The sequence below is a fragment of the Engystomops pustulosus genome, chromosome 2, assembly GCF_040894005.1.
Source record: "Engystomops pustulosus chromosome 2, aEngPut4.maternal, whole genome shotgun sequence".
Lineage (NCBI taxonomy): Eukaryota > Metazoa > Chordata > Amphibia > Anura > Leptodactylidae > Engystomops > Engystomops pustulosus.
The window spans coordinates 218670332-218686736 of record NC_092412.1 but is presented as its reverse complement, the minus strand read 5'-3'; the positions used below and the strand labels follow the sequence as shown (position 1 = coordinate 218686736).

General features: G+C 40.0%; 1 protein-coding gene across 3 annotated transcripts in view; it reads left to right on the top strand.

Annotated features, from left to right (window-relative positions):
• The window catches only part of MNT (MAX network transcriptional repressor), a 62336-nt gene extending 50961 nt beyond the window's left edge, over positions 1–11375 (top strand). For all 3 annotated transcript variants that reach the window (XM_072138189.1, XM_072138188.1, XM_072138187.1), the window contains 2 exons: positions 4423–4615; positions 5857–11375. In XM_072138189.1, the coding sequence (XP_071994290.1) occupies positions 4423–4615; positions 5857–6569 (906 nt within the window). In that variant the 3' untranslated portion in view covers positions 6570–11375. The remainder of the gene's footprint in view (positions 1–4422; positions 4616–5856) is intronic.
• The last annotated feature ends 5030 nt before the right edge of the window (positions 11376–16405 follow it).

Below are 16405 nucleotides of genomic sequence, written 5' to 3'. Positions count from 1 at the left end.
GAAACGAGATAGCTTCCTTGGATACAACCACCTCACACTCTGGCAGCGCTGACCAGACTTGCGCTATAAAGTCCTGCCGGACCACCAGGATTCAGCGTTCATTACCACAGGACGACTGTGCGACATGCAGTAACTCCTGGACATTTTATACACAATAAGCTTTTGTTTCTTTGTGCAATCCCTCCAGCAGAGGTGGCCGTATCCGAGGATGTCTCGTTTCCAAGGGACAACATGGCTACATTTATGAGAAATTATCTTCACACAGGAACATTTTTTTTTAATATCTAATTGAAGAAATGTTTACATATGGCAGATTAATGAAACTGAATGTGAGTGCCCAAACAAGAATACCCCTTTAACTTACTGATCATGGGGGTCTCAGTGATGAGACCCCCACAGATCACAAGAACAGAGGGTCCAATGTACCCACGTCGTATGAGTGGCGCACCATATTTGGCAATCTCCATCAGCTCATAGAGAATAGAAGGGTAGCTCGGCCATCCGTGACTGGCCGGTCCACTCATGTCGGGTCGCTACAAAGTGTCCGACAGGGGCACATCAGACCCAACTGTACTCATGTTCTGTGGGGGGTCTCATCACTGAGACCCCCACGATAAGCAAGTTAGGCCCTACGCTGTGTGTTTTGTGGGAAAACCCCTTTAACTATGTACAATAGAAAAGAAGAGAAAGTGTAGCTTGTTTTTGTTAGATGTACAAATGGTATAGCTCACCATTGGTAGATATTCTTAGCATAAAACTACTTTGCAGGTTTAGTAATATGGTGCTGAGTCTGCCACAGACCTTCTCCAATTCCTGTAATCTTGTTTGGGCGAGTTGCTTACAGTATTGCAAGCAGCTTCACATGGTGTTACACTGTCTTACCCTGCCCCTGCTCCCTCGTGCTGTAATTTCACACAGTAGGGGGGGGGGAGTGCTCTTTGCACAGAATCAGCCTTTGAAGCTGCTGCACGGACGGGCTCTGGTAACACCCCTTAACTGCCTACTGCTAAGCTGATATACTTTAAAGTAGACATAAGTAGATGTCGCCACTACACTTCACTTCGGTACAATTTGGTGATAATAGAACTTCTAATAGGAGTATATATCAGATCTATCGACTGGAACTGATCTTTAGCTTGGATAGTGCCGTTATATATTGAATAATTGTTAGTTGTCGGCTGTTGAATGTTCCAAAAACTGCTCATCATATTATTTTAAGCCTCTTTTAAAGGGTCGCTTCTTAAGGTTTCCATCACATTTGACGGCAAGAACAGTGCAGAATGCAGTGTTATTTCTATTTCTACAATGATAGAAGTAATTGTTCATGTATATCTTGTTATTTATAATACTTTTTCAGATTGCAGATGTAGGCTTTGGTTACGGATTGCTGGCATGCGTTCTCTACTGTATTACCCTAGTTTTCTAACTATAAGACTCACTTTTTAGCAAGAAAAAAATCTTACTAAAAAGTGCCTGCTTCTTATAGTCGAAGGTCAGGAAAATCCAGCACTGCCTGACTTTCCAGGACCGCTGTCCTGGAGATGGGGTGAAGTGCTGATTAAACATTTCACCCAATATCTGAGAGAGCAGAGCCTCTGCACTGCTCTCTCTCCTCTCTCGCTCTTCATGACCTATATATTACAGCAGGAACTAAAGCGATATGAGAAGCATGTGACTGCAGGACCTAAAGTGATATCAGATCATATGTTTCCTTTATCCAGGTCCTTAAAGAGAACCCGTCATGCAAAATAACCCCCTAAACTAAATATATTTTCATAAACTGCCATTAGAGAGCATTGCCTCTATCCCTTCATTGTCCCTCTACATGCCTGTAAACCTAAGCAATGAGGTCCTAAAGCTGTATGCAAATGACCTGTGAAATGTCCAATGAAGCATTAGCATATTCAAGCTGTCCACTCTATTCATGAGTGGGAGGTACAGCCACACCCCCAGTGCTTGACTGACAGCCTGTATAATGATGTGAGGCTGTATAATGCTGTGCTTCCTGGTGCTGCTGGCCACGCCCCCTGCAGCCTGTGTGTGCATGTGTGTGTGTATAGGAGAGATACAGCAGCTCCAGGCAGCCATGTTATAGCAGAACATGTCAGATTCATGTGTAGCTGATGTCTGTGCCTCTCACATGTGTATTAGGAGGATGCAGCATGTCAGCAGATGCAGCACAGATACCAGCAATACTTTACTATACATTACATACAGGCATGAGCGGGGGGAGGAGAGGGGAGGGGGAACAGGGGTGACATCACTGCCTCTGACCATGTGACCAGCCTCATTTACTTGATAAAAAATATGTGATTTTACAATGAATAATGTATGAAATAACTAGATAAAGGCAGGGATGGGATCCTTGTGAGCTGCTCCAACAGGTAGTAGTGACAGGACAAGTGACATAGACCTGATGACAGGTGTCCTTTAAACCTTTTAAAACTGCCAGGGGATGGGGCCAGGGAAGTTGCGGCTAGGACCGGGTATAAAGAAGAGCTGTGTGTGTATGTGCATGGATGGATGTAGTGGTGCTCTCTGTGTTTTCATGTGAGTGAAGGTATGAAGCAGACCTGAGTGAATGTAGCAAGAGGTGTGTGAGTGGTTGTAGCAGAACTGTGTGTAAGTGAATGGTTGTAGCAGAACTGTGTGACCAATAGGGAATTTGTAATATTGGTGTTTTCTGATCGGATGACTAAATCTGGAGTGCATCTTATATTCCAAAAAATAAGGTTTTTTTTTGTGTATTTCTGTCCTAGTAACTGTTGGTTGAGCATCGATTTCGCAATGTTACTAGTTTCTGGCCAGTAGCCAATGATGTGTACTATTCCTCTATTCGATTTGTGGAGATGTTGGGCATTAAAACTTGAACTTTAGTATTAGTTGCATAATAAATTTTTCTCTTGCGTTTTTTTTTCATATGAGGCTGGTCGTATGTAAAGAAGCCATTGTTTACAAAATTTTTGCTGCATTTTTATGTAGGACCCTAGCGCCTTCCAGAAACAAGCTCTGTTTTGCTTTCTTGGAAATCAAAAAATAATCTGTGTCGGTTCTTTAGGATAGAAGACATATTAGAATGTTTTTGTTTTTTTTTCCTCTTAACCGATCCAGCGTAGAGTGAACGCAGCTCCACACCCTAGAGTGATGAAGGCTCCACACCCGTCATGCTGCTCGGAGCACATGGGTGAGGGCTGCTGGCAGGCTGTTTGTATAAGCCTTACATGGAATGCACAGACAGGGGCGGCGCTTTCTCCTGGCGCTAGTCCAGCTAATTTCCCGGCAAAAAAAAGAGCAAGAGGGGAGGGTGGGCCGGCAGTGTGAGGGGGAATGTGACGTGCCTGCCAACACGTGTGTCTGTCCCCACTGAGGGAGCAGGAGGGAGGGTAATCTTAAAGGAGCAATGACTTTCTTCTCCTTGTAACACAACTTATTTAGAATTCTTTCTCAGAGTTCTGAAGATACGCCTTATGATTCATTTAAAGCAAAATATATTTTTTCCAGAAAATCTACATTGGTTTCAAAAATATAAATTTTTTTACATATAATTTTAGTTTCAATCACCATGCGTTTGTGTTTCAGAAAGCAGCGGATAGTGGCCTACCTTTTATTATTTAGGTTGCATTTTACACCAAATAAAAATAAACGGTAGCTAGCAGAATATAGATTTTTTTTTTTTTTAATTATGTTACAATAATTTTTTTTTAATTGAAAAATAAAACCCAGTGTGCCTGAGCAATGTTTTTAAGCAATTCTTCGAAAGATTCAAATCTCATAATCTATTTGGGGAATTTGGAACTTCTTGATAAATTGAAGGCTGATCTCGAAGTCTGGGTCGCTATATGGACAGAGGTAGTGCATATTCCACATTATGTATTGTGTATACGTGGAGAAACCATTACGTGGATTGCAGCGTGCACTACTATGGGTCTGCCTGATCAAACCATATAGCAGCGGTGGTGCACCTATGGCACAGATGCCAGTGGCAGCACTTTGAGCCTTCTCTGTGGGCACCCAGACCATCACCCCAGAATGGAGTTCACCAGACAGGTCTCAAAGAATCTTCCTGCAATGATGGATGAATTTGCCCTCCTCCCTTCACTTGTATTGGGGTCCTCAGGAGGCTGATACGATTGAAAGTTTTGAAAGAACAGGGAGAAATATATTGCTATGCTGGCACTTTGCGATAAATGAGTTGCTTTTGGTTGAAGTTTGAGCACTTAGGCTCTAAAAGGTTTGCCATCACTGCCATATGGTATGTGTAAGCCACCTCTATGGTGTAGGTTTTAGCATCCTAAGCACATGGTCAGATCCGCTTTCATTTATTCTGGCGTAAGAATGTTCTCTCTAAGCATTCACTGGTTTTCTTGCAGAGTTGATGGAAATTTTTTTTATAACATTTTTCTATAATTATTTTCTTCTCAGAGTCTGAAAAGGAAAGAAAAGGAATATGAGCATGAAATGGAACGTCTGGCAAGAGAAAAAATAGCCACGCAGCAGCGGCTGGCCGACTTGAAAAATGAACTCAGCCAATGGATGGATATCATGGAGATTGACCGAATTATACGCCAGACTGTACAACCAGAGGATGACCAGGCTTCTACCTCAACAGCCTCAGGTAACTTTCAGTCAAGAGGTTTTGGAAAACACTTGAAAAACCAATTTAGAGTTTACATTTTTAATTTGAAACACACAAATGTCTGATTTTTTTTACAAATTGAAATGTAGTCTTAAATTCTGCAGCAGCAAAATGTATTTTTCTGCTCCAGTGTTTTCTTATGGATCCAAATTACCAGCAAAAAGGGCATTGACCAGTAACCGCTATATGTGTTGGTGTTTGATAGTTGATAAGATTCACACAGTTCATTTATAATAAGGCTGTGTGTGCTATGATCATTTCCTGTACTACTAGTTTCAAGACTGATAACAGCCTGTTAAGGGGGTGGCCACAAATACCAAAGTTTACCAGGGCAAGTAAAATTCCCATATAGGGAATTTCCTCTTCTGGCTTTATGAGCTGCCGTTCAGTGAAATGCTGGCAGACGCTTCCAGGACTTCCATGGACATCCTGGCAGGGCAGGGGTCGAACACTAATCTGTGGTCTTTATTGTATCCCTGAACACCATCCACTGGTTGGAGGGGCATGCCAAGGACATCACATGCCAAAAGTAGCAATTGGCAGGTCACATAACCCGCAGCTATTAAAGCCAGAAGAGGAAAGCTTGCCAGGGGCAGTACAGCATGGGTAACCCCATCTGCTGACTTAACTGACCCCAGTAAACTTTGGTATCAAAAAACTAATTTAGGGGAACCCCTGGTGCCCCCTACATGGTGGAGCATGTGACAAGACTTATCCATAAATAACCAAAGCATTATGCAGACATTCACAAATATTGACTAGACATGGATAGTAGCACATGTGAAAATGCTCTGGCATAGAGATGTAGAGATGAGACTTGATGTTCGCGTTCGGCTGCCTAACCCGGATGCATTGCCTGACGAACAGGCAATCCGGCAAATGGACACCTCTAGCAACTAGCCGTGGCTAGTTGATAGGGACATTCATTTGCCAGATTGGAATTTCAGCAATATATCCCCCAAATGTCACCCTGGTAAACTAATTGTAAGGGAAAACTAATTGACTGTATCTGTTTATAATGCAAGCATTGCAGGTTCAACAGAGTGGTATGTCTAAAACACAATAGGATTCTTCAATGTCATCCAAAATGTAAAGATCATTTTTACCTTGAAGAAGAAGTACCTTGTGAAGAATAAACGTGCTTACAAGTTATTTAGTCTCCTACTAAATGCCTTTTTTTTGCATATTTATTAACTGCATGTTCTGTACCTCTTTTTCAGAGGGTGAAGACAACATTGACGAGGACATGGATGATGACAGATCTGTTGGGACAGTACAGAAACGTCAACAACCAGAGCTTCTGAAGATGGTACCATCCAACGCAGCTTCCCACAATCATCATTCCACTGTTCTGCCTCAGCACGTCTCCATTCAACAGAAACAAGTCCCCTCTCCCCACGCACAGCCTCTCTCCAACAAAGCACTGGTCCCACCTCAGGCCATGGTGCCGGCACAGACTCATATTGTTGCTGCTTCAACGGTGCAGTCAACCGTGATAGCCCACACGGCCACCACTCATGCCTCTGTCATCCAGACTCTAAACCATGTCATCCCAGGGCCTCAGACAAAGCACATTGCTCATATTGCACCTTCCACGTCAAGCCCTGTACAGCTAACCACTGCTGCTCAGCCAATCGGCCACATCACTGTGCACCCAGCTGCCATTAATCATATGACCCATCTTGGCCCTCAGTTACCCATTTACCCCCAATCTGTTGCAGTAAGTCAGCCCATGATGAGCCACATTGCTCACACCATTTCCCACCCTCAAGTTAATGGAACCACAAACCTTGGTCAACCTACTGTCATGGCAAAGCCAACTGTAGGAACCCAGGTGGTCCACCATCCCCAATTAGTTGGGCAAACTGTCCTAAACCCGGTGACTATGGTGACCATGCCATCATTCCCCGTCAGCACTTTGAAGCTAGCCTAAACACTCAAAAAAAAAAAATCTAAGAATTAATTAGTTAAATTAAATTATCCACCGGACAAGTGAAACTCCATACATTCCTATCCAGTCACGTTCCAAGGAAGATGAGACTCTTCTTTACAAGGTTCCTATCCTCATTTTAATTGGCTTTGGAAAAGACATCATACTATATGATATAGGCCTATATATGACAAACCATAAAGGCCCCAATGTGCTGGATTTTTACCATTCTCATTGTCTCAGTGACTGTCACTCATAATGACTTTTCATGTACTCTTACCAGTAATCAGTGAATAGAAAATGAGACTTTAATTTTTACCTGATACTCCACTCACACTTATTTTATTTTAGTCAATTTTTCTTGCTTTTTTTTTTTTTTTTTTTTAAATGTGTATCTGTAATGTATAAAAAATAATGACCTCTTTCTAATATAAGAAATTAAGTTGGAAACAATAAGCATATTGTTGATTTATAATGTTATGGAGGTGAACTGCTGCAGAACGTGTACACTAATAAAAGAACAAAAAGTACCACTTAAGTTTTTAGTAGCGTAAAAGAAAAGATTTAAAAAAAGGCATTTCTGATGCTTCTTTAATTGCTGGTCACAGTATAACAAAAATCAGTAAAGATATTTAGGAGGGGATAATGAAATACTTTGTTGTATCTAATTTTATAGATGAAGTTTGGCTGAAAGCAAATAATCATATATTTATTTATTATTGGCTTTAAACTATACCGAGAAAAATGGCTGAAGCTGCTGCCTGAAGAAGGTTTTCATTTGACATGATCATTTAATTTTAAGCAAATGCTATTTAAAAATGCCACTTCAATTGGATGTTACATAAATCTGATTAATATGTTGGTAACGTATAACGAAATGTATGGCTTGAGTACTGCCAACTCTCTGTCCTAAGCATATTGTCGCTTCAGGTTGACTTGAGTAATAAGACTGTGCAGAAGGAAAGTGTGGAGCTGTTAGGTTGTCTATCTGTTAGTCCTGCTGCCCACCATCAAGTTCAGTCTGAGAAACTTGCTCCGTGCACTGGTGGGATTTCCCGGACCGAACCACTGGACTGAACTGACATGCCCAGTCCAGTGATATCCTGCGAACCTATGGAGCGAGTTTCTCAGACTGAACTCTCCAAAGGCAACCAGCCTTGAGCACAGTTCACACCTGAGTCAGGGCTTTCCGCTACACTCTCTGTTTTAGGAGAGCATTACGGACACGAAAAACGTAAGGTCTTCAGTTCGCCTTCTATTCCCCGTTGACTTGAATGTACGGATGGTTCTCTATTAGGTTTTGTTATTAGGAGAAAAAAAACAAACAATATTGCTGCGATATTATTTGCAGCTTTTCAATAACGGAAGTTGTTACCATGTTGTCGTTGTTCAACATGACTTTTCAGCCAAAAGTTAGGTAAAGCTGGCTAAAAACTTTAGAGGTTGGTTCAAAGACAATTCCTCTTTGCCCCCCCCCCCCAATCTACATGCATTCTTACTAGTCTGCATTTGCACAGAATATGTTTCTGCCAGACACCAACTACCACTCTCATGAATATAAACCAATACCACATGGTTATTAACCTACCAATACAAATTTCATACATACCTTTCAGAAAGCGTTGACTTGTTTTGTAGAAAATTCAGATTGAATACATATGCATATTAGCTACTGGTACTCCCAGTGCACTGCTGTAGACTGCCCTGGCCGCTGAGGGTGACGCGTATGCGCAAGATTTTAGCAATTTTTTAATTTTTTTTTTAAATAACTGTGATGTTATAGCAGACAAGGGGTTGAATATGAGGAAAGATGGTGGGGCAGTCTAAGGAGTTGCTCCGAAAGTGACATAAACTTCCCAGGAGCACCTACTAGGCAATATACATATCTGTATATAGTGAATTATTTATTACAAAATGGGCCAACGCTTTTGTGTACCAAAGGTATGTTACCAATGCGGAGGGGGCACTCAGCAACCCTGTGAGATTGGTTTTATAACTTGACCGCTGTTTTCTTTGGAGAGTCGGGACGCTGGATGGTCGACTGCTCTTACGAACCCTCATCTATGATGAGAAGATAAACCTCAGAACTCTGCATGTCCATGACATTCGCCATCTCATTTTGGAATATTAATCAGATTTTTAAAGAAAAATGACATGGAAAACCTCTTTTAATATATTGAGACATTCTTCCAATTCTTTATTACATTTGTATTGTTATAATTTTTCCCCAAGAGTGTTTTCAGTACTACTCTAGGGCCAACCTAAATGTGAGGGGTGGGATTTGGTAGCAAACTTTGTCAAATTCTATTAATCTATTTTTATATCGGAAAATCGTTCTTAAAGTTCTCTGTGACTGCATAAATAAAGATTTTATCGTGGTGTGTAACATGTCTGGCGATCACGACTAGAAGGAACCTAAGAGGACCTACACACAAGAAATGTCTAACTGGTCATTGAACATGTACTAGGTCATCCAAGATGCAGCATAGGGCAATAAATGAGCTTTGGTGTGTTGAATAATCTTTATTTATACCATCCCAGAGAGCCAAACAAAAAAAATATATGAGGAAGATTTGTTTTTTTTATTGTAGTTCAACTGCAGTACCAGTCATAACCCATATATAGCTGTGGTGCTGTTTTAAGAGCGCATGAAAACTCAGTCTTATCTGCAGGCATTATGTAGCAGAGCAGGATGGAAGGGGAAATTGGTTAATAGTTTAGTAGAAGATGATTTAGTATATTTTAGAATTTGCCCATTTACATATTTGCTTGAAAATATGGGTGTAGTCCTATGAGTTTTTGAAAGTTCTCCATGTATGACTCGCAGAGGTAAGTCAATTACTGATGAGACCAAACTTTTTGCTAACCTAATGTTTCCAAGAATAAAAAAGCAGATATAAAAATGCCAATATATGTGGCAGTAATACGGAATATTATGCTATATAACAATCTGCTCCTCCTGCTCTATAACATGCTGCCTGTAGATTATATTGCATTATAATTATGATGGCTTTTCTTTATGTTTGTTTGCCATTTTCTGCTCATATACTTCGCCTATTCATCCTACAAATAATGTAATCCTCTTAAAGTCTATATTATTTCAATTTCCAATATAGTACAATCCTCTTTTTAGTTGAAGAGAAGTTTTACATTATCCTTCATTGAATAATGACTGACAGTGATTGTTTAGGGAGTATTTTTTTCTTAAAAAGGGTCAGACCTGGCACGGGCACGCTAAATTCACCTCTGAGTAAGGATTTCCATTATAATCTATGGTAATCCTTTTTTTTTTTTAGAACTGATGCTTGATTAAAGGTAAATTATTCTTACCATTAAAGGATACTTTACACATATCCATTAAAACAACCAAAACTTACATTTTTATTTCAAGTTTACATTTTTATAAAGTTATTTACTTTAAAATTGGAAGGAGGAAACTGTCGGAAATGATATAGATCTGCAGCCATCTATTAGTGATTTACGTAAAAGTAAAAAGAAGCCCCAGCTTTCTAGCATACATCCATTATGTTTACCTAAAAATACAAAGAAGCCGTCTGTATTATAAATTCCATCAAATTTGACAGGAGTTTAATAGAAGGCTATCCAGCAAAAATGGGAAACAAAAAAAAATCAAAATCCGGCTTAGGCGATGGAAATTTTAGCGGATCTGTTATTTTTTTCCATTATTTTCAGTTCTTTAAAAAAAAAAAAAAAAAAAAAACATAATGGAAATAAATACAGGGATGTGAACCGGCGAATGATCCCTTGTCACTTACTGTTTGTTCACATAGATTCCTCGTCCCTAGTGGTCTTTACCTCAAATGAACGGGATGGTGTGATGAAGATGACACAAGGATCACTTAATTTTTTTATTTCTACGGCCCTTTTTACAGAAAAAAAAAAGTTATAGTTCAACCAACCTTTCTAACTATTCAAAAGTTTACCCCATAATCACTGCTTTACCTCCCCTTACCTTATCCCATAACCTCAAGTCCTCTTATGTTTATAATTCCATTCTGGATTATATATGTTCCTCCATGTGGCATCACTATCCAATATTTTGAGTTTTTTTATGTACCAATGCAGCATAGTCACCTAAACAATGGAACAACTATACTACTGCACCCTGGAATATGGGATCTAGTAAGAGAGTAACCATAAGACAGACTCTCGGCACCACCCATTTCAAATCGGCATATGACTTAATACATTGAAACTACAAGCACTGAAGATTTCCTCATTTTACGTGGATTACATTGATCCTGAAGTTTGTGCCATTATTTTTTTGTAACTTATTTATTTGTATGTATGTATTTTTTTTTTTTCTTTTTTTCATTTGACAACTAAACTGGTTTTAAACTCCTGTTAATAGTTGTATCTCCAGATTTTATATACACCTCGTGTGGGGTCTGCAGTTGAGTTGTTAGAATATGTACATAAAGGCATTATTATTCTCTTGAAATGTTGTAAAAAAAAAAAAAAAAAAAAGACAATTAACTAGAGGCTTTGTGTCAGGCATGAGAGTGTATAACAATGCACTGCAAATCATTTTATCAGAATTGTGTTAAATGTGAGCAATGTGTTCTTTTTGGTTTATTATACCAAATACAGATAATTTGACTTCATACATAATATCTATATTTATAAAGGGTATTTTGGGCGTTCCTCATTTCTAAGACGTTATTCCAAGTATTATGTGCATAAAGAAACCCAATACTTTTCTTTTGTCTTCCAGGCCATTAAACCTAAAAAACAAACAAAAAAACTTTCTAAATTGCTAAAATGTCACTCTCCGATATATAACTGATACCATGTCATGACCATTGTATAACTGTATGGCGTTGTATATGCACTTGTAACGTTGGTGCGAGCTGTTGTTATTTGTCTCCAATAATGGGCTTTATACAGGAATGTTGCGTATGTAAAAGAACTTTCTTTTTAGGTTTCTTGGCCTGGCATCACAGTTTTTTTTTAACAGTTGATTCACAGAATCCTTCCTTCTCGAAATAATGATTTTCTATAAAAAAATAAATAAAAATAAAATACTTTTTATTATTTCAGCTTCAAAGTGCTTGTCTAGTCCAGTGACCTGGAAAGAAAAAAGTGTTTTGCATTAATGGGATCTACCACACGAATTTACACAAAGGTCTTTCTGAGAGTTGTCCTCTCAAAGAAAATTGGTAGAGAATTCAAGTCAATACACATGATGATTAGAAGGCCCTAAATCATGTATTTTTTGCTTGATACAGGTGGTCCCCTACTTAAAAACACCCGACTTAGGTTACATTCACATGATGTATGCGGTACGGTGGGTATACATCGGCGCCGGGAGAGGAGGAGGGGATGAACACTGCTCACCCCCACCCCTCTCCATAGCAATTACGGGGAAAGATAGGACATGTCCTATATTTCTCCTGGCTATGGTACGGTGCAGCACTGTGCGCCGTTTGTTGTGTATGGGGGACCTATACGTCCCCCATACGTTCAAGTGAATGTGGCCTTAGACTGGTGTCTTAGGCCTAGGCTTCAATTAACAGCTATAACAGTTATCACAGGTGTCTGTAATGAAGCTTTATTGTTAATCCTGGTTCATATGACAAACCAACATTTTTAAAATCTATTTGTCACAGAGACCAAAAAAATTCTGTCTGGGTTTACAATTATAAAATATATTTACAGTTCTGACTTACAAACTAAACTTCAGAACAAACCTACAGAACCTATCTTGTACGTAACCCGGGGACTGCCTGTATTGGCCTAGATGTGGGCTGAAAATAGGGAATGTGATCCCTTGTTTGTGACCTATCCATGGTGTACAAGCACTGCTCACACCACCGATAATCTCTTATGTGAATTGGCCGATTGGCACAAACATGGGATCTTAGAATGCACGGCTGTGTGACCTAATGCAAATTCAAAACTATTATGATTTTGTACATAAGTTATCCCAGCTCATACACAACTATTTTAAGTCCCTTGACCCCGTAAATGTTGGTCCTCCGTACGGCTCCCTTGTCTTTCTGGCTCACAGCAAAGCTTTCCCCTATAATTTCTGTTAACCAACATGACTCTCCTTTTATTCATTTATATCAGCATTACTCTAATTTTTCCCCGAATCTTGTTCAAATTTTGTTGCCTAAATTCTTACCAGAAATCTATTTCAAAAGTGCTCTTTTTGGGGTTGGATTGTAGACTATTTTCTACAATTGGTATGTATGTTGGCACCTCAGTGACAGATTGCTGTCTTCATTGTTTTCCAATTAAGCAATGAGCACTCTATACCCTGTGATCATAGAGGTGCGATGTGTGGGGCTTACGCCAGTACAAGCCTAGATATGTCCCCTGTTCTAGATGCAGGTTATAGCACTATTCTATGCCAGACAGCACCTGGTGTAGAATTGCCACCTAGATGGGCCCTCAACCCAGGTATACCATTATTCCTCTTTTAATGCTTCAATGAAGCTGGAATAACACCCGGCTTCAGTGTACATGCTGCGTACCTACAATGCTGTGCAGTGAAACCAGGGTGCACTACTCCAGCTTCTTGGTACATGCTGCATACATAACAATGTAAGAACAGTTTCCGAGGAAGACAAATACTACCCAATGGTCCTCAATTTGGAATCGTAATGTCTGTTGCTGGAACAAAATATGCTAAACCTACTCAAAACACAAACACAAGATATACACAGAGACTATATTATCGAAAAAAGCATATAACCAAGAATTTTATTAATCAATTGTAATGAGATAAAAACATACACGATCAAAAGCATGAAACAGATGTTTTTTTACAGGCAGGGTGGCAACTAGTACTGGACAGGTAACATAAAACATCGAGGTGGCGTGGTGAGGTAAAAATGTCAATGCACAGTGACATATAGTTTATCTCCTGGGCCTATAGGGAGACTGTAGTAAGGCACAAACACAGACATGATAACTAAATCTAATGTAATGAGTAACACGGTATAATAAACCAATATTAGTGTTTATCTAGGTACCAGGATGCACGTAACCACCAGGATGAACAAGTACCCCGACGCGCGTTTCGGCACGCTGCCTTCGTCAAGGGGTAATATCACACAGACAGGGGAAACCTTTTAAAATACCCAATAGCCGATGGGTGCGTGAGATATCCACCTGGTTGCAATTAACCTCAAGCGTGTTATAGTAGGGCGCTTGTAACTGACAAGATCCCGCCCCGGGTCCGGAAGCCGTAGCGGTTACCTGACCACATCACATGACGAGTGACGTCACGGTCAAAGTTACGCGTATTGCGAGATCCCGGAGCCAGGGCCGGAGACTCCCAGCACATGCGTACAAAGGTCAATGTATCGGGTGATACATCCGACACATTCATCAATAACGCAAGAACAGCAGGAATGTTGCCCCTTTTGAAATACTAATTTTCATATGACAAAAAACGGCATTAACGCTGTTAAAAAGTATTGCCTGTCTATTTACAATGAAAAAGGGGGGAACAAAAGAAAACAATGGGGCAGATTTATTAAGTGTCTGAAAGTCAGAATATTTCCAGTTGCCCATGGCAACCAATCACAGCTCCCCTTTAAAATATTCATGAGCACTGGTAAAATGAAAGCTGAGCTGTGATTGGTTGCCGTGGGCAACTGGAAATATTCTGACTTTCAGACACTTGATAAATCAGCCCCAATGATTGATCGCAAGAAAATCAAAATATTTTTTAAAACACCTGTAACAATATTGGACAAATATATGGTGATGTATATGTGATCAATAAATATGCATCATAATGTGACATAGAAGTGGTGTGACATAATGTGTAACATGATTACATGAAAGCTACATGAAAGCTAGTAACAAATCCATGAATGTATGAATGACCATGTGTGAAAAAAGACACATCAGTATCTTGTGTTTGTAAAGTGTCAGTGCAGGTGTAAACATAGGTATACCAAAATTCATAGTGGTGAATATGCCATTAACCCACCGGTATAAATATGTTTAAGAAAGGACATTTCAAAGATTATGCCCTTATTTGTTACAATAAGATGATTACATTGTTAGTAACAGTTTCCTTGGTCCAATGGATCAATTGCATCATTTCTTGGGTGATGAGGTGGGTAAGTGCAAGGAAAGAGGTAAGTGATGTGAGAAAGGGAGGGTGTGTAGGGGGTGAAAGTGCGGGGAGAGTGGAAGTAAAGTGCAAAGTGCTCCTAGAGTGCAAACAGTGCCGAAATGAATGCCATTGACCTAGAAGACCGTAGGGGTAAGTGGTTTAAGAATGAATTGGCATTAGATACATTGTTGTTCCATATGCATTATATAACGTCCAACGATAACACCAAAGGGTTGAGTCAAAACTGTATTGCATAGCTGATCGGCTCCAAAGGTATGTAGTGACCATCAGTCCACAGTACCATCTTATCATACAGTATACTGCAGTATGAAATTCCATTAGAAGTTTTTGGTGAATATACAAAGAGATGTTTCATCATGATGGTGTACTGGTGTCGTCTGTAAATATCAGGCTTTCGATTTTCTCTGGTTCCTCATCGTTTATGCAGTGTTTCCTGTTCTTCAATTCGGAGTAGACCTCGGGGTAGGGATGAAGGAGGTTAAAGGGGTATTCTCGTCTGGGCACTTACATTCAGTTTCATTAATCTACCATATGTAAACATTTCTTCAATTAGATGTTATTAAAAAAATTTTCCTGTGTGATGATAATTTCTCATAAATGTAGCCATGTTGTCCCTTAGAAACGAAATGGCTTCCTCGGATACGGCCACCTCTGCTGGAGGGATTGCACAAATAAACAAAAAGGTTATTGTATATGAAATGTCCTGGAGTTACTGCAGGTCCCACAGCCGTCCTGTGGTAATGATTGCTGAATCCTGTTGGTCCGGCAGGGCTCAATAGCGCAAGTCTGGCCACCACTGCCAGAGTGTGACGTGGTCGTATCCGAGGAAGCTATCTGGTTTCTAAGGGACAGAATGACTACATTTATGAGAAATTATCTCCACACAGAAACATTTTTTTTAATAACATCCAATTGAAGAAATGTTTATATATGGCAGATTAGTGAAACTGAATGTAAGTGCCCAGACGAGAATACCCCTTTAAGTATTGATATCAACAGTGTGGTCCCATGGCTAAGGGATAAGGAAAAGTATAACAGTTAAAATCATATAAGTACCTAATGAAAAGATAAAAGAAACTAAAGTAAAAGCCCATCTATCTGGGTGGGATCAGAAGTATGGAGCGAAGCTGATAGACTCATTGGGGGTCATTTACAAAGGGCCTGATTCGCGTTTTAATACCCAGATCCACCTGGAATCACATTGTGCTAGTTTCTGGGAGATAGGACCACCCCTAATGTTGTTCCTAATGTGGTCAATGCCACATACTCGTAAGAGACTTGAGTCGCAATTGTGAGCGTCCCTAAAGTGTTTAGCTACCGGTAGACCATCGGTACAGAGTTCCTTGACGAAGGCAGCGTGCCAAAATGCGCGTCGGGGTACTTGTTCATCCTGGTGGTTACGTGCATCCTGGTACCTAGGTAGACACTAATATTGGTTTATTATACCGTGTTACTCATTACATTAGATTTAGTTATCATGTCTCTGTTTGTGCCTTACTACAGTCTCCCTGTAGGCCCAGGAGATAGACTATATGTCACTGTGCATTGACATTTTTACCTCACCATGCCACCTCAATGTTTTATGTTACCTGTCCAGTGCTAGTTGCCAGTTACTACTCCGGCTTCATGGTACATGCTGCATACCTACAGTGCTGTGCAGTGAAGCCAGGGTGTACTACTCCGGCCTCAGTGTACATGCTGCATACCTACAGTGCTGTGC